This window comes from Danio rerio, chromosome 4 (genome assembly GCF_049306965.1).
Source record: "Danio rerio strain Tuebingen ecotype United States chromosome 4, GRCz12tu, whole genome shotgun sequence".
NCBI classification, from domain to species: domain Eukaryota; kingdom Metazoa; phylum Chordata; class Actinopteri; order Cypriniformes; family Danionidae; genus Danio; species Danio rerio.
In genome coordinates, this window is record NC_133179.1 from 6,474,527 (window position 1) to 6,495,000 (window position 20,474).

The 20,474-nt window shown below is 35.8% G+C and overlaps 1 protein-coding gene across 2 annotated transcripts in view; it reads left to right on the plus strand.

Moving 5' to 3' along the window:
* tfec (transcription factor EC) overlaps window positions 1-20,474 on the plus strand; it is an 80,895-nt gene that overhangs the window by 19,206 nt on the left and 41,215 nt on the right. For both annotated transcript variants that reach the window (XM_073946142.1, XM_073946143.1), the window contains one exon: window positions 8,890-9,072. In XM_073946142.1, coding sequence (XP_073802243.1) covers window positions 8,899-9,072 — 174 coding nt within the window. In that variant the 5' untranslated portion in view covers window positions 8,890-8,898. The remainder of the gene's footprint in view (window positions 1-8,889; window positions 9,073-20,474) is intronic.

Genomic DNA, 20,474 nt, shown 5'->3' on the forward strand with positions numbered 1-20,474 from the left:
ACGCCAAACATGACAGAAATCAGCAACGCAAATAAACTCACTCCCGCCATTTAAAATTCAACATTATACCAAGACTGCTGACACATTTGTGGAAAGAGCACAAAGAGCAGAAACTACATTTGTCATTCTTATAAAATGCCAAATTGCAGTTTGGCAGGAAAACCCAATTGCCAGCATGCCCCTTGTATCCCAATGAACACCTAATATTTATATAATAGTCATTTTAAATAATAATTTTAGTTTAGAATGTTTAAGTGCACTTGAATGGAATAAAAATGTGGAACAAACTAAAAATCAATATAATATCACGTCTATAAAATATTATAATATATTTGCAATTTATATGCTGCTTCCAAAAAGATAGTTATTCAGAATATATGGTTACATACGTTATCTAAACAACAAATATTATAAATATGGTGTAGCAATTTCTTTATTTTTTCCAGATGTAATTTAAACTGCAAGTAGATTTCACTAATAATTACAAGGAAACCCCCAAGTAACTCATTTAATTAAGTGTATATGTTTTTTTTAATAGAAATACTTTCAAAAAGTCTTATTTGTAAAACACTCCAATATTCTTTGTTTTATTTATTTGCTTAAATTTACTAATTTGCAGATTTTTAATAAAGTATTAGAAGGAAAATAAACTAAATATGTAATTTGGTTATATTAATTTTCTAATAATTAGTTTTATATTAAATTTCTTTTATTCTTGTTTATGTAAAGCACTTTGAATTACCATTGTTTATGAAATGTGCTATATAAATAAACTTGCCTTGCCTTTATGATTTGGTATAACACTATATTAACATTGGTAAAATGTACCTTCAAATCTAAAGAAAACAAACCCTAGCCAAAGAAAAATACCCTGCGATAAATAAAAACTGCTTTAATAATATGTACTGCATCATGGAAAACTGGAGACTTTATATATAACCCAATGGACCCTTTTCACATTTCCAGGTTTCTCGGTAGCAGAAGTCTTTATAGTTGGGTAAACTTAAAGCGCAGTGAATAGGAGAGTACAACAATTATCTTTCTTACAATCTTATTTGCTGAAATAATAAAATAAAAAGTCCACGATGGTGTTATCAAGACTTTCAGAGAAAGAAATGAAAACGGCAGCCAGAAGAGAAAACAATGTCAAATTGACTGTCCTGCCCCCATACGCTTCCTGCGTTGCATTTCTAACTCCTTGTACAATCGGTAATTTGTTTTTTGTCATTTGATATAAAGATGATATAATATATACATGAATACATATCAATGTACTTAAGTTTTAAATAAAAATCTAAATATTAAAAACATTTAAGGATTTAAGATGCTGATGACTGTTAAATGTGTCATGACTTGTAAATCTTGTAAAAATCTTGTAGAAATCTTGTAAAAAGGGTCCATATTGTGGCTTAAAAATGTACTGCATCCTCAGACTGACCTTTGAATGTACACACAGGGTGTGCATAAGATGTACTGCTCCGTCTCTAAGTCTGTCCATTGTTCAGAGCCAGTGACTCAGGATCTGAGCACAGGCAGAGTCACAGTATCCCGCTCGGGATCTGAGGAGAGCCAGCATGAGCAGAAAACCAAGAATTAGCCTTGAAAAGAGCAAATAAATAGGTGCTTCTACTTGAAAAGCCTGTAACAAAGCCTTTTGAGGACCCGAGAGACACATGGCAAAGAAGAAAAGAGAGAGGAAACATGCTTTTTTTTCTCTTAACCCAAAGCTGGTGGAGGGGCAAAGCGCCACACAGGGCCGTTTCTGAGGGAGAGCTTTTAATGAAGCCCGGGGGAAAGGAGAGCTCATCAGACTGAGACACATCCTCCGAAATCTCTCTTTTTCTTACACACACACTTATATTACATACATTCACGTATACACACTTAAACGCTTCCTCTAGGCTTAACAAGAGCGGGTCAGGATTTATACTCCTGTGAGGGCATTTTGCACAGATATGCGTTTCACCTGAGGCTACAACTCCAAAGTATTTCTCATACTTCCTTGTTTCGACCTACACAACCAGCTAACCAATCCCTCATAAGCCTGAAGCATTTTCAGCTTACACTGTAAATCACTAGTTAAAGCTCACCTGGGCCTCGATGACCTCATCCTGACCCTTTTGACATCTAAAATTAAATCAATGACACTGACAAGGGAAAAAAAAGCCATGTGTATTTAGGAAAACCCACTTTTTTGCCCATACAAAAATTGTGTTGTGGGTAGTTGGTATGTAGCTGTTAGATGGTTATTTGCTAACGTTTTATCCCTAGATATGCTTACAATACTATATAATATATATATAAACACGAGCGATATGTAGCAGGTTGTAGTTCGGTATAACACCCCATTTGCTAGCATGCCCCTTGCATCCCAATTGTTGACAGACAAACAGACATTGATAGATAGATGATAGATAGGTAAATAAATAAATGGATTGATGGATGTATAGACAAATGTTTGGTGGTTTAGTTGTTGGTTAGATGGATAAATGGATGGATGGATGGATGGATGGATGGATGGATGGATGGATGGATGGATGGATGGATGGATGGATGGATGGATGGATGGATGGATGGATGGATGGATGGATGGATGGATGGATGGATGGATGGATGGATGGATGGATGGATGGATGGATGGATGGATGGATGGATGGATGGATGGATGGATGGATGGATGGATGGATGGATAGATAGATAGATAGATAGATAGATAGATAGATAGATAGATAGATAGATAGATAGATAGATAGATAGATAGATAGATAGATAGATAGATAGATAGATAGATAGATAGATGGTTGGTTGGTAGGTAGGTAGATAGATAAATAGATAGATACAACCCAGGCTCATTCTGAAAACGTAATCCAGCGGACGTTTCTGGAGACCGCGAAATACGTCCCGGGAGGTTCATATGGCTGCATTTCATTTTTTTAAGCGAACGCTACGGGGCGGTGTGACGCCGTTCCCTTTCACACTTGCCGGCTGACCGCTTATCTCCGTGTGGAGAGTCCGGGGAAGAGCGGTTCCAGAAACCAGGTAAGACAAAAACAGAATCCAAAAAATAAAGCGAACGAGTTCATAACAGGGTGAGAACGCGGTGAAATCCGAAAAAGCGGTAAAAAAAACAAACAGATGAGGGTTTTTCTTTTTCTACACGGCTTTTCTAAATTGTTTCTCGGGTTTAGGGGAAGTGAGCGGGCGGGCGGGTCAATCAGTAAAACTGGTTCGGTTGAGGGAGGGAGGAGGGTGGGTCAGCCGATTGGCCGGTCGCGCGGTCAATCATTCGGTCAGTCAGACAGCGGCCTCTGGTTGGTTGACGCGAGAACCGCGCGGGTGCGAACGGCACTCGCGAGAGACGCTCGAGATACGAAAAAGCGCGCACAGCGGCCTCTCGCGGATTCGCGAAAACAAAAACTGCACAATTACGTACCTCCCGGGACGTATTTCGCGGTCTCCAGAAATGTCCGCTGGACTTCAATTTCAGAATGAGCCTGGGTTGGATAGATAGGTTGAACAACCAGTTGGTCGGGATGTTTCTTGCATACCAATGAACTCATCTTGATCCTTACGGAATCCAAAAATGGCCTAAACACCCCTAAATGTCTGAAAAACTACACCCCATTTGCCAGCATACCCTTTGCATCCCAATTTTAGAAAGATGAACAGATGTAGACAGATAAATAGATGGATGACAGATAAATAGATGGATGGATGGATGGTTAGATGGATGGATGAATGGATGGATAGATGGATGGATGGATAGATGGATAGGTGGGCGGTTGGATGGATGGATGGATATAATTCATTATTTCAACATAGTCAGACAGAATTCAATCGACATAAACTCTAAACTAGGGAAATTTGAACAACCAGTTGGTCGGGATGTTACTTGGATACCAATGAACTTATCTTGACCCTTACAAAATCCAAAAATGGCCTAAACACCCCTAAAAGTCTGAACAACTATACCTGCAATGAATTAACAACACAATTGGTTTGTATGAGAAATACGAACAAAATGAGCAATGAGAAGAAGAATGTGGAAAAAATGGCTGCTTTCGTAAGCATTGCTAATAAACTCTCCACAAAAATCTACATCAACATGCGAAAGATACGATAAGAATGCCAGATGCAGCAGGTTGCAGTCTAGCACAACAACCCATAAACCAGCATGCCCCTTGCATCTCGACGAACACCAAATATAGGGATTTACTGTTCGCCCAAATTGCAGTAAATGGAAATTGGCTTGGGATCTCTGACCTCTGAATGTGTCAAACAGTGCCACTGCTACAGAGGAAACAAAAAGCCCTGGGTTGGTGTCATTAGCTTCCCCTCGTTATAGTATTAGCACAATAAAATGCTCCTGTTGTTTGGGAGGAATACTTACACGCCTCATAATGGACGGGCTCACACACAAATAGTGATCCAGTGTGGACACAGACACGAATGAAGAGCAGACAAGGACGATTGTCTTGAATAAAGGAAGCTAAAAGCAGCTCTGTCCCAGGAATGCTGACAGATGGACAGGGAACATTCTTTAGCAGCATTTCGGGCCCATCTCCGAATCTGACTAGTGTCTGGGATCGCATATTCTACTGTTCTGCAATGCTGACAGGAAGAGAGAAATAATGAGGGAATACAGAGAGAGAGAAGGCAATTTAACATCACTTGCACCATGCATGGAAGTAGAGAGGTGTGGGCAAAAAAAAAAGAAAAGCAGGAAGACTTGCCAATTACGTGGTGCTCAACCTCCTGCTCCTCCATTATGGAGCTCTTTCCTTTCGCAGTGCTGTCTGGCTCTCAGCGTGGTCCCTCTGATTGTGCGAGGCGTCACCGTCTCACTGATCTCTCTCTCTGATAGAATGAGATCCTCATGCTGCATAACTCCACACAGTGCCTACATATTGTAACATATCGGGTATCTGAAATTAAGGGATGTGGGAGAGTCGTACAATAAGGAAGAAACCTTTCTTTCATAGGCAACATGGTCAAACATGGGGGGAAATGTAGCTTTTGGGGTGTACCTGCATCTGGGAAAGAGAAACTGAGAGTCAGATATCAATGGTTTCAATTGATCCAAGTAGACACAGACAGACAGACACATACAGAGATAGACAGACAGACAGACAGACATTCAGACAGACAGATTGACAGAAAAATAGATAAACTCAGACAGATAGATAGACAGACAGACAGACAGACTGTAGGATGGATGGATGGATGGATGGATGGATGGACGAACGGACAGATAGAACGATAGATAGAACGATCGATAGATAGATAGATAGATAGATAGATAGATAGATAGATAGATAGATAGATAGATAGATAGATAGATAGACAGTAAGATAGATTGATTGATGGATGGATGGATAGATGGATAGAACGACAGACAGACAGACAGTAAGATGGACGGACGGACGGACGGACGGACGGACGGACGGACGGACGGACGGACGGACGGACAGACAGACAGACAGACAGACAGACAGACAGATAGATAGATAGATAGATAGATAGATGAGCTGATGGACTGACAGACAAATAAATAGAGAACGAAGATTTACAGACAGACAGATGGACTTGCACCCTTGTGACCTAGTTTTTCTCCGCTTTCTGACTTGTGTCCTAATCTCTGTGATTCTCCCTACAGTTATCTTTTGTATGTTCGTTAGTCCTTTATCATTTAGGGGAAACGGCCCAAATCACACAGTCCGCGTCCTGCAGAAAAACAGTCGTCAAAAGTCCATGATGTCTTAGAGCTCAGTGCATCATTCTATATGCTGCCGACACAAGAACAATTTCCTGTCATCAGCACCAGCGCTGACGAACAACGGCCATTTGCCTGCTCAGTGCATATATATATATATATATATATATATATATATATATATATATATATTTATATATATATATATATATATATATATATATATATATATATATATATATATATATATATATATATATATATATATATATATATATATATATATATATATATATTTATATATATATATATATATATATATATATTTATATATATATATATATATATATATATATATATATTTATATATATATATATATATAAATTTTATGAATTGATCTTAATCTATAAATGATCAAATGACTGTGTAAATATGATACTGTGATATTTAAATAAACATGAATTAAAAAAAAAAAAACTCAGTCCACCGATATATCAAAATAATGTGTAAATGACAGTCACACCGCAACACTAAAACATGATTCAATCAAGTCTTTCCCTTTCAAACGGGAAACTTCAGCTATAAAAGTAGACATGACTGAAATGGGCATTGAGATAAATGGTTTTTACGCTAAAATCCCTGATTGTGTGTGACAGTTGGACTGATGGACTGTATATGCGGCATGCGGTCTTTCATTATTTCAGTTCTGTTTCAATCATCATCTGACGTGAGTCTAAACAAAGACGCAATGCAAAACCTGATGCCTGACTAAAAGAAAACATCCCTCAGACGGGCTTATTTCAATTATTAAAGCCTCTTTACTGATTCTGACGTACGCGTCACACAGATTTACTTAACATGCATATCCAAGCAAAATGTTTTAAAAGTGGCTAAAATTTAATTATGCATGTGCACCTGAAAAATTGTATAATAAGGGGGGTGTATTGTCAAAATTTGACTTTTTCCTGTGTGTTTAAGTGGTTTTAAGTGAAATATAATCAATCCAGAAACCCCGAAACATCACAACCAGTTTGTTTGTTGTTGTTATTTGGTAAACAGTAATCTGCAAGCATATCAAAAATGTGAAATGTAATATTTCCAGCACATCTAAACACAGCAGTAACATGGTAACCAACAGATTTAGTTAAGTGCACTCCACATCATTAACATACATGTATCCACTATCCATTTAGAAACAACAAGCAAGTGTACAAGTTGTAACCTCTTCCTCTCCTGATCATGTAAGGCTTTAATCCACTACTGGTCATTTCTGACATGTTGATATTTGCTTGTTTTCTTGTGTCAGAATCGCATGTAAAGGCTCCGCCCTCTTTGGGAAAACAGCAGCTCATTTGCATTTAAAGAACACACAAAATAACAGTGTTTTTTTTACAAGCTACAGCGGGGGAAATAAGTATTAAACACATCACCATTTTTCTCAGAAAACATGTTTTTAAAGGTGCTTTATAAATAAATTAAAAATTTCCCCGGATGTTGGTAACAACCAAACAAATCCATATATGCAAAGAAAACAAAAGTAAGTAGTTTACAAATTAAGAGTTTACACTTAGCTGATAATTGATTATAAAGTGAGTTTGGCATGCTGTCCCGGGAGAGAGCCCTGATTCTTCAAGGCAAAGATAAGTGAAGTAAGAAACTCTGGTTATTTATAGTGAGTTATGACTGTTATGCTGCGTTTAGACTGCATGATTTTAGCCCTGATTTTGACTCGTAGACATGTTTTGGGAAACCGCAGACAAATGCCTGAAATCACTGGTAATTCGGTGCTCGTGCACACGAGTGACAATCACACAGTATGAACTATCAAGCACGACAAATAAGAGAATCGCCAATGAGTCACTGATGCCATGTGAAATGTTTTCTGATTGAAAATAACATCCGCGATCACCGACAGCCAATAAGAGGGCAGCATTCACTAGTATGAGTACCTGCAGGCCAGCGGGTGGTTGGGGGAGAAGATAAAAGCGCTCAATTTCAGTTTATTTTGACCCAAGAAATGGAGGAAAAACTAGTGTAAATTTGCCAGGAGCGCTCTGTCTGTTTGACGTCTCATCTGAATAATATCACAATCAGGTTAAGAAGTAAAAAAAGGTTTAGGAGAAATTGTTAATTCTCTGTAAAAGCCAGGTAAGCAACACAAGTTTCTACAGCTAAAGCCATCTTTTTCCATTATATAGGTAATATCGAAAGAGATATTACGTGACCTCGCGCTGTTTCCATGTCACTTATCGTGTTTTCGGTTGTGAGACGTAGTTTGGACAAAGTCGTCTGTGATTCTTCCTATTTTAAAGTCATGCAGTGTGAACTTTCCTGTCGTTGATCCGTCCAACAGTGTTAAAACATCACCGACAGAATGCTAACCCCGATATTTATGCAGTGTGAAAACATCTGTGACAAGACTACATTGAAAATTGTGCAGTCTGAACCCGGCATTAATTAATGCATGATCAATCATAAGCACGTGATCCCCTGGAAATTAGTTTATAAATAAACTTAACATAATAAAATGACGCAGAGAACAAGTATTGAACACATGAAGAAAGGCAGATGTAGAAAGGCAGTGAAAGCCCAGACAGCAGCTGAAACCTCTCAGCAGTTCTTCAGCAACACTCTGCCCTTCGTCATTGTAAATGAATATCAGCTGCTTCAGTCCAACATCTACATTAGTAGGAGGATGAAGATGAAACCATTTCAGCAAGACAATGATCCAAAACACATTCAAGGAAACTCTCAAATGCTTTCAGAGAAAGACAATCATGCTGTAGAATGGCCTAGCCAATCACCTGACCTGAATCCAATATAAAATACAAGTTAAAGCTCAGATTTGATAGACGAGATCCAGAGAACCATCAAGATTTATACACTCTGTTTAAGTCAGGGAAAACTCACACCTGAACAATGCATGTGACTATATTCTCCATATGAGAGGCGTCTTTAAGCTGCCATCACTAAAAAATGCCTACTTATTTTCCCCACTGTATAATTAATGATCTGTGGGCTATTTTGGGCTCACACATCATAATCATCATCATCACATGCACATTCTGGCATACTAGGGATGTATTTAAGTTCTCATGGAAAAGGCCTTAATATGTTCCCTTGAAAAAGTAAATCAATAAGAGATGCATCACATTGGAATTTGTTGTGTTTTCAGCGTGCAGCAATGTTCCAGTCGTACTACGGTGTTCAAGCGGCCCCTGCTAATATAGGAAACCATCAGAACCAGTGGGCCCCAGAGCCACAGTTCTCCTCCTGCTCCTATTCTTACTACAGCAACCAGAATCCGGGCCCCTACCAAGGCAGTGAGCCGTCAGCCTGGCCCTGGACCCCATTTAAGGTATGGATAATCACTCATACACCAGTTGGTTTCCCCTGATAAGATTTCATTATGAAAATCAGAGTGCTGTGTTGGATGGGAAACATTTGCTTTCTATAATATTGCAATAGTTTTAACTCATGCAGACATTATAAAGCATTCCAGTCATTTTACAAAAAAACAAAACAAAAACAAAAACAAAACAAAAGCACACCCATCATTATTCACTGTAAAATTAAGCCTATTAAAATTAGTCTGTAAATATATAAATATACAGTTAATTTCACACAGAATAAGTGTGGTTTTCCCTAAAAGCAGTGATATCATGATCATAAATATGATACTGGTTTTATTTATCAAATTTCATGGCTATATAAAGTTCAGTGCAATGCACTTTGTGGTGGAAAGCATGTCTTTATGAAAATACTGTTTCATCTGAAATGATTAGATGAAACAGTTAAATGAGCTCTCACGTCATATTTAGGATCAGTTTTGATTTTGTGTTGATTAAGTCAGTCTTTCTTTAGGTGCTTGGCAGTTGTTAGCACACTGACAAGAGTGCTGGCAGTATCATTAGAGCTGATCTTAATTTAGTTACATGCATCATAACACAAATTAAAACGACCCCTCGGGTGAGAAGAGGGCAAGAACTCCCACATGATCTGAGAGAGAGAGCTGGAGTACGTTTCATCAGTGGGCTTAAAAGTGGATGTTATTATCATAATTGTTTTTTTATTTGTCTTTTCTTTATTTTATTTATTTAAGTATTTTTTTATTTTAAAGTGTCTTTTTAATACATTTTTGAAGTGTATTATCTTTTGAATATGTATTTTATTTATATTTTATTTATTTAATATTTATTAATTTTTTCTTTTATTTTTTCTTTTATTTAATTATTTTATCTTTTATTTTATTCTTTTATTTTATTTATTTAATTTAATTATTTTATTTTATCTTTTATTTTATTTTGTTTTGTTTTGTTCTGTTTTTATTTGTTTTGTTTTGTTTTATTTTAATCCATTTTAAATTTAATTTAATTTAATTGTATTAAATTTTTGTTTATTTTATTATTAATAATTATTTTATTTTATTTTATTTTAAGCCACTTCAGGTTTAGCAGTATATTAATACATATGAAATAAAGTGTTATGTAATTTAATTAAAAAATTATATTGCAAGTATAAGTTTCAGTCTTATATAATAAGATAAATACAGTATAAGCAACATGGGCTTATTATAGTGAACATTATAGTTAATACGTGTGTGAACTGCATTGTACAAAATCAGGCTTTTTTGTTCTCTCAATCTGCTGCATCGATACTTAACCCCATAATGTGATTATAGGCTCATGCTAGTGTCCGCACATTTGAGCCAGAAACCACCCAAACAGCCCCTTTGTGTCGCAGGACTCATTTGTCTGGAATTTGGCTGCTGTGGATTTGCTGTAGGTTTTTGTTTCGGAGCGTAATTTCACACTATGTGCTGACAGAACACAAGACCTCTGTTACTGTAACCAACCGCTCGCATTCGAAAAATTGTTTATTTTGACTGTTAAGCACAAGGTCCTGATCCTGGGTGTGACTTTGTTTCTATATATGACTTGTGTCGTCTATTTTCATTCCTTGCTGTTTGTAAAGGATTTAGACAAAGCAGATTTTGTGCATTTCAACTTGCACAGGAGATTATTTGAGCTTTGATTTTTTCCTTTTATGAAGTATTCACTGTCATCAGTAGCACATCTATAAACACAATCATCCGTCTATAACCATTTTAACTGATTAATATAAATGCAATACATATTTAGCTCCACAATTTTCCAATTTAGGCACATAATTACTTAATATAGCAACAGTTTGAGTAGATTTTTATATAAAAAAAATAATTTGTACTACTACTAATTAAACGTATTATTTAATATTTTGTAACGTTAAATGTAGCTAAATAGATTATATGTAATCCAGATGTTAATAATAAAAATAATACAACTATTGAGAAAGGATATAAAGTATATTAATAAGTATGTGGCATAGTAAATTCGTAACTATGTAATATATAGCAATACATTTCGTAATAAATTATATATATTTTTAGGAGAGAATTTACATTTTCTTATGTTTAACTATCATATCTACTATTATTACTTTAATAAATTATATATAATGAATTGTATTCATTCACCGGCCACTTGATTAGGTACATCTTACTAGTACCAGGTTGGACCCCCTTTCGCGATCTAAATTGCCTTTATTCTTTATTCTTTTGCTCCATATTGATGTGATAGCATTACGCAGTTGCTGTAGATTTGTCGGCTGCACATCCATGATGCGAATCTCCCGTTCTACCACATCCCAAAGGAGCTCTATTGGATTGAGATCTGGTGACTGTGGAGGCCATTTGAGTACAGTGAACTCATTGTCATGTTCTAGAAACCGGCCTGAGATGATTTGATCTTTATGACATGTGTTATCCTGCTGGAAGTAGCCATCAGAAGATGAGTACACTGTGATCTTTTTTGGACCATTCTCTGTAAACCCTAGAGATGGTTGTGCGTGAAAATCCCAGTAGATCAGCAGTTACTGAAATACTCAGACCAGCCCGTCTGGCACCAACAACCATGCCACGTTTAAGGTCATTTAAATCACCTTACTTCCCCATTCTGATGCTCAGTTTGAACTGCAGCAGATCGTCTTGACCATGTCTACATGCCTAAATGCATTGAGTTACTGCCATGTCAATGGCTGGCTAGAAATTTGCGCTAACGAGCTGTTGGACAGGTGTACTTAATAAAGTGGCCGGTGAGTGTATATAATAAAAGAAAACAATTGCTTCAATTCTTAAAATTTGATGTGCTTTTACAGTATTTACCAACCTTCTTTAATGTTTAGTAAATGTTTGTTTTCATTTGCATTGAATCAACTATTTTGAAAAAACAATGTTTTGCTTTTTGCTTACCCCAAGCCTCATTATAAAGCGTTACCTAATTATAAACCTCTCAGATGTGACTTGTGATCACTCGTCGACGTGTTACGATTGCCTTAATTGGCCAGACAGAAGAAAAAAGCCGTTTCAGTTGCACTTTTCCAAACTGTCAGATGCAGAAAGACAGAAATCAGACTTGGAAGCAAAGCAACAGTCAGTTTTTTGCTTTTTTTCCGAGGCTGGAAAGGGAATAGAAGAGGCTGAAGCACATCAAAGCCGCCTTGTGTTTGCTCTGGTCCACAAGAGGCCTTTCATGTGCTAAAGTGTGTGTGCGCGTCTGTGTTTTGGTGTGGGTCTGTGCATTTCTACCTGTGTTTGGAGGAAAGAAGTCTGCCGTCCCTCGAGGCTACGGCAGACTCTAGAAGACACAGATCTATAACTGTGTATCTACACGCCTCCCGCCTATGAGCTTTATCTGAGGCAGGTCGGGCAGAGCCAAGGGGTTATGGGAAGATGTATTATTGGGAGACGGGAGATTTTTTGGGGGGTGTTATGATCCCGGCTGACTAGTAGGGAGACCACCCAACCCGTCTGGCTTAGACCCAAACTCACTCTGACATCCTGCGGTCCAATGGACCGGATGGATAATAGGGATTGACAGTTGGTGTGCACATTGGTGTGGGTGTTCATAAGAGTTCATACCTGGGAAAGAGACTATTGATGAAGCAGAGAACTAAAAACAGAGCTGTATACTGAGCTTTGAATGCAGAGAGAGGTTACATGGACGTTGGGCTAATAGATTAATAAATCATCAACAGCTCTTTTAAAAAAATAAATGTTCCAAAAAGTTCCAAGAATTTTTGCAGTGAGCCGTTTATTTCAGATTCTGCATGCACACCGAACGCAGAGCACACTGTCACACGCTTTAATGTAATTGTGGGACATTTTACAGCTCCTTTTGTTTTTGAACTTGCGTGGAAGAAGCGATTGAAGTGAATTGCATGCATTTGCGGCAAATGTGTTGTGAAATCCACATTATTTGGGCTGCCTGGTGGAAATTTGCTCAAATATTTGTGCATTTGCATTAACATTATATGTAATCTACACATGCAAATCTTTAATTTTGCTTCTTGTGTGAACACCAGTGTGTTTTTTTTTTTGTGTTTTTTGGTGTGTTTTTTTTCTCTACTATAAAGAATCTTTTTGCAATGAAAATATTCCATGCATATCGTTTATGGAATCACAAATGCTAATACAGAACTTTTCAGACCACCTAGATTTTCTAGATTTTTTTGTGATTATTTTTGCGATAAAAGTTGCTGTATGGCGGTAATTCCCAAAAATTTGCTGACAATTTTGCGATTAAAAAATATATCTAAATGTAAAAAAGTATTTACCAAATCTTATTTGGTAATGCTTATGTTAGGTGTGCAATCTGAAACAATGACAATGACACAAATCTAAAATGGTAGGGATTAAGACGAGGGAAGGTTGTATAACTCTTATTTTCATCCACAATCTTAGTTTCTCTCAGATTTCACTCCCTGAAGCATCTGACATCATGTCACACATAGGACATGCGTTATAGCTTCCCCTAACGTAATACACCTAATGCACGGATTGCAGTAAAACTCGTCAATGGCAGGGAAGCATTTTTTCTTGTTAACTACATGGAAAGAGTTAAACGAAATCATTTATCAATTTGACGCACATCATACCAGCTATAGATGCAAAGCACAAATAATGTCTTTCAATTTGGTCACGTCCAGCAGCCGTCATCCATGCTCCAACTTTCTTTTGCAGTCTGAAGCACGTCAAACGCAAAACGCTTAATTTGTGCCACAAGATGTCTATATCTCAACTTTGCTATGACTTCACATGTAAATCAGCACAAGCTTGCTTATTGTGAAGAAATAAGGATGGAATGAATGAAAGATGTAAACAGAAGCAGGGAAGGAAGGATGGAAAAGATGAACACATCAAACTCCACTTCCAGAAAATCACTGTGAATCAACAGAGAGCAAACCGAAATTAGCAGCATTGATTATGACAAATGGCCTGTCATCAATTGCAACATGAACCGGGTTTTTTCCAGTACAGTGAAGTGACTCAATCGCTGCTGTTATTCCTCTCTGAAATCACTCACTCTGATCAGAAGTATTCTTGATCACTTTCCCAAATGGACAACATGGACTGATGTGGTTTGCAGTCCTTGTATTTGGGGGTGTTGCTTTATCCTTCCTCATCCCTTTGATCCATCAGGGTTGTTCCTGGCTAATAGGATTAAACTAGTGCTCTTTTAAATTCTATATATCGTGGTTAAAAACTTGATGTGGGTCGGAAACCCATTTTTCTGTCTGACCTCTTTGGATTATCTTCTCTGTTCAGATGCTCTAGTCATCTCTTTCAAGAAAAAGGAGCAATTTTAAAGGTTAACACAATCTGCCACATATGTAATATTTGATTTCCATAGCATTTTGGCTCAAGGGCAAAACTGTCATAGCATTAAATGTACAGTTGAAGTCAGAACAATTTGCCCCCCTGAATTATTGGCCCCCATTTTTATTTTTTCCCCCAATTTCTGTTTAAAGGAGAGATTTTTCAACACATTTCTAAACATAATAGTTTTAATAACTCATTTATAATAACTATTTATAATTATTTTATATATGTCATGATGACAATAAATAATATTTTACTAGATATTTTTCAAGACACTTCTATACTTCGAAAAACTAAATTTGCTTAAAGGGGCTAATAAAAATGGCTTATAAAAATTAGAAACTGCTTTTATTCTATCAGACATACTGAAAAATTTCTTGCTCTGTTAAATATAATTTGGGAAACATTTAAAAAAGAAAAAATCAAAGGGGGGGCTAATAATTTTAACTTCAACTGCTCATGTCAGACTCAATAACTTCCCAAATTCAATTCCAATTCCAATTCAAACACTTGAATATAGCACGATTGCATTTCTTTTTGCAGAATAACAACTGCCAAGTCATGAGCTTGGTGCTTAAAGTAATTCTTAATAGCTGCAATTAGAAGCTGAAAGTAGCCGGCAGCAAATAAGTCATTGAGTCATTCATTTAACAGATGTTCAAATGGCAATCATTCCAAAAAAAAAAAAAATAACTCAACTGATTCGTTCAGAAATGATGAATCATGATGCTCACACATGAAATTATTAAATCAATAATTATGTTTACATGGACACCAATAATCCGATAAATGATACGATTAAGACTATACTCTGATTACGAGTCTACCATGTAAACAGCGACTTTTGATTCATTTAATCCAATTAAGTTCATAATTGAACTAAACAGAAATCAAATTAAGTAGTTAAGTGGAGTATTTTGATTTTAGTCACATTACTGAAGTGCAGTACAGACATGAAAATAGCTTAAACTATTACCATCATGTAGGACTTTTCGCAACATTTTGTGATGTTATATTTCATACACACACGGCTGTTTTACCATGTGATGCTCAGAGATTGCACAATTGTTCTAAATGAGCCACTGAATAATTGACTAACATGATTCGCTCAAAAATGTTCAGTAGTAAAACAATACTGCATAGCTTGAAGATTCATGATCGTTCTTAAAAGCTGAATCAATCATTATAGGTCAGAATGAGCCATTGAATCAATTCAAACTTGCAGTCTTTACTTAGAACAGGGGTCTCAAACTGTCGGCCAGCGGGCTATTTACAGCCTGCCCACCTTTTCCGTCTGGCCCGCAAATGACATCAAAAAGATAACGAGAAACGGCTGGCCAAAACATATACTTTTCAACATTCATAATTGTTGTGCAGTTAAGTCTAGCCACCTGTGGTTTTGACCCGACACTTAGTCGACATTTAAAGTACTGCTTTCAGATTAGTTTTACTTTCATTTTCTCCCAGAGAATAACGCACATACAGATTGTTTCTGGGACTGATTTAAACATTGAAATATATGTCCGTAAGTAGTCTATTTTTACTAAAGCATTATTTTTGTAAATATTCAAGGGTTGTTTGATTATTATCAGTTTTATTCCACTTGTATTTTGTTGAACAAACACTTCTTCATGGCTTACACGTTATGTAACAAATATAATAATTTTGCTAATATTAGCATTTAATAGATTTTCTTCAAAGGCTTATTAAGATTTGCATAAAAACTATGTATGTCAGTGAAATTGTACTGCTAGTTGAAATGAACTTATTCACATTTACTTTAACATGTACATACTTTACCCTCTTTGTTGTAGTTTTACAAAAAAAAAGAAAGATATTGAGAAGGAACAACTGCCAGTAAAGTCACTTAAGTTACCCAATCTGCTTTCTGCTGTTCTTAAGCTATGGGGACAATACAATTGGTTGGGACAGAATAATAAATATTATTTGTAGTATTTTCATGGCAGTTTAAACTACCCTTTCAATATGTACAACAAGAAACAAAAATCTGTTTTGACTGCATATACTCTGTGGAAGAATGACAGAGTGCGTATCTAATGCTTGGTCATACACAAAACCACAAACATTTCAGCAGCTAGTGTGAGACTCGATAAACATGTAACAGGTGATAATCACTGGTGTCAGGTAATGCTTGAAATATAAACGTAAAACCTGTTGTCCTAAGATGCACCAATTATGTCAGGTTTCCTCTTTTCTCTTGTACTTGAATGTTAAAACAGCCCTTTTATGAATTGTTGGTCACTGAAATGACCCCCTGACAATTTAATTTGAGTGACCCCTGACTTAGAATGTTTTTTGTTTACAAAATATAGCAAAACAAAATCACTTATTATAAACCATTTGTGTGGACTCTTGTATAAAATCAATGTCAAACATGCAAAGGTGCTAAAATTCTGCAAAACTGCAGTTTTTTTGGGGTGTCATGTAAGTTTATGTTATAAATGAACACATGAAATGTTTCATTCAAGTGTACTTCAGGTTGCCCGTGTAAAATTATGTTTTAATTTGACCATTACATAACATTGACACCAATCCCTGCATTACATAATAATAATATATGCGAAAGGATAAATAAAATAAATCTTTAAACTTTAATTGTGAGATGATTTGCACACATTCTTTAATGTCCATAAAATCCACCAAAAACCAGATGCGCTGGCATCAAGTAAAAAGCCAAAACAAGCGATCAGTCATCTTACAAAGATGCCAACTGAAGTCCTGGCATGTGCGAGCCCCATTAACAAGCCAGCATACTCTCCTTTATGAGATTAATGCAGTACATCTAGCAGGTGTCTGCCAAAATTCCTGTCTTATTTAAACCGCCCGGCCCATACCAGCGCTGTAATCCTATTAGGCCTAATTGAGTGAAGTCGGCAGTCTTTTTCAGTTAAACCAAGTTCAGCCACTAATAGGATTCAAAGGAAAAAAGGTTGAATGCATGGTATATATGCTCGCATGGGCTTTGGCTGGTGAGTGGGGCAGACCGCTGTGCCCCGGGGCTCCTGTGGGGTCTGATCTGGCCAGAGGGGCAGGACGGGATGTTTCTATGTTTCGAGGGGGTCTGTTAAGATGGGTAGGGATTATTGAAAGCGGTAAAGGTCTTACGCTTTACATTTTTCTTCTAAAAATAGTAAAGGGAAACTTCAGTACGATCTCAGTGCTGTGGTTGAGTGTGAATGGAAGCAGAAGGTAGTTCTGAGTTAATGAATCAGATCACATTTTCATTGTGCTACTGGGAAAAATATTAATAAATATTGTTTGAATTAGACATTGCAACAAATTTATTACAATAATGTATTAATAGCTTTCTTTTTTTGAGGGTGGACAATTTGTATTTATCTATTTCTTCCTTGCTAGAATTTACACAATGACTTAATCGTCGCAAAGTTGCTTAAAAATTTCTTTTTAATCCGGAAGTATGAATTTGCTCTAAACAACACAAAACAACCAACTTTCATTGATAATAAGAGTGTTTTTAGCATTGTAGCAGTTATACAGTTGAAGTCAGAATTATTAGCCCCGCTGTTTAGTTTTTCCCCAATTTCTGTTTAATGGAGAGATTTCTTCAACACATTTCTGAACAAAATAGTTTTAATAACTGATTTCTAATAACGGATTTCTTTTATCTTTGCCATGATGACAGTAAATAATATTTGACCAGATATTTTCCAAGACACTTCTATACAGCTTAAAGTGACATTTAAAGGCTTCACTAGGCTAATGAGTTAACTAGGCAGGTTAGGGTAATTAAGCAAGTTATTGTATGATGATGGTTTGTTCTGTAGACTCGAAAAAAAAAATAGCTTAAAGGGGCTAATAATATCGTCTCTAAAATGGCTTTTAAAAAAAATAAAAACTGCATTTATTCTTGCTGAAATAAAACAAATAAGACTTTCTCCAGAAGAGAAAATATTATCAGACATACTGTAAAAACTTCTTTGCTCTGTTAAACGTTATTTGGTAAATATTTACATAAGAAAAAAAATAATTCTGACTTCAACTGTATATCTGCTGTCATCTCAAAAAAGTTTTTTAGGGTTTTGTGACCCTTTAAGTGGCATTTTTATTTTCACTTATAGCAGGAGTTTCAAACGGCTGGCCCGCGGGTCATTTGCAACCTCCCACTCCTTTCTCCGGCCCGCAACTGACGTCAAAAATAAAGTGAGATTCGGCCCAATAAAATATGTTACTAAATCACTATCATTGTTGTGTTGTTGCCTATAGCTACTTCTGGTTTTGAACCTCCACCTACTGGACATTTAAGGTACTGTACTATAAATATGCGGGTTACTTTCAGTTTCTCTCAGTGTGCGGTCAAGAGTAACGCAAATACAGATTATTTCTAGGGCTGATTTAAACGTAAAAAATTAATGACCGTAAGTACTCTATTTTTACTAAAGCTTTATTTTTGTAAAGGTCACCTGATTATAATCAATTGTACAAACACTTCTTCATGGCTTGCATGTTGTGCTGTTGGTGTAAATATGATAATTTTGCTAATATTCAATTTAAATGGTCTCATTAATAGATTTTCCTCATATACATATTAAGATTTGAATAAAAATGTGCATGAGTAAAATTTTACTGCTGGTTAAATTGAACTTGTTACCTCCAGCATGTTAACAAGATACTCTCGGAAAGAATGTCTGAGTGCATCAATTACATCAGGTTCGAGAGGGGTCTGGATGCAGACCTGGTGCAGTGCAATCTGAGCTGCATGCTTTTTAATGTGCTCATCTAACCCCACCCCTAACCCTACCCCTCACAGTGACGTCTCTCACTCCATTTGAGTGCATTGTGTCTGACATTGCTTTGCTCAGTGATGTAATCTCAACTTGCATCATAAAGGCTGCATCCAGATACTATTGCAGCTTTCTACTTTTTTGTGTGCTAGAATGTTAAAATGGCCTTTCTATGAATTGTCAGTCACTCATATGGCGCCCGCCAATTTGAGTTTGAGACTCCTGATTTATAGGTTCTTCACAGGATATAAAGTAGCATAGAAAACATTCTGCAACTTATGTGCATGAATAGGGCTGTATTTAAAAACATTATTATTATTGTAAAAGGCAATACACTGGCATTATTGTCAACAGTGTATTAACAATGTCATAATTATTATTTGATAACAATATCAAGAATGCTAATAATAATATCATATTCATAATATTTACTAAATTATGTTCCCAAAGAGCAAAACGACAAAAAAAAAACAAGAACTGTTTTTATCAGGCCTTTAAAGAGCAATACAATTTTTATGTTTACAAAGAGCAAAAACTCTCAATATTTCATGTTTTTTTTTTTTTTAAAGAACAACTTAAAATTTTTTTCTCAATGTCACATAGCAATTTAAAATAAGCTTTACATGAGCAAAAATCCTGCTGTTACCTGAAGTTTCGTTAGAAGTTTAATAGAGAAATGTACTACAATTATTACCATTATTATTTTAAATTGTAATAATAATATTTATAATATTAATTAATTCATTTGTTTTCCTTAAACGTAGTCTCTGATTTATCAGAGGTTGCCACAGTAAAACCACCAACTATTCACACACACATGCACAAACTCATACACTACGGCCAATTTAGGTAATCTAATTCACATATACCGCATGTCTTTGGACTGTGAAATGTTATTACTCTATAAAATAACTGTTCAAGAGTTTTCAGCTTCATTACTTTAGTCTTCACAGTCACACAATCCTTCAGAAATCACTCTAATATTTACTTAAAAAAAAAAAAAAAAAATAATAATTATTATTATTAGTATTGTTATTAATGTAATGTTATGTAATTATTAATATATAGTATTAATGGTAATAGTAATAAAGCAACAATGACTGGAGTAATAATTTAATTTAAAACTACATACAATAAGAAAGCAGTTATTTACAATTATATTAAATATTTAACAATTAAAATTTTTGGTCCCACTTTATATTAAGTGGCCTTAACTAATATGTACTTATACAGGAATTAATAGTTTGTTACAGTGTACTTATTGTGTAAATACCTGTATTTACTGTGTACTTATGCTTG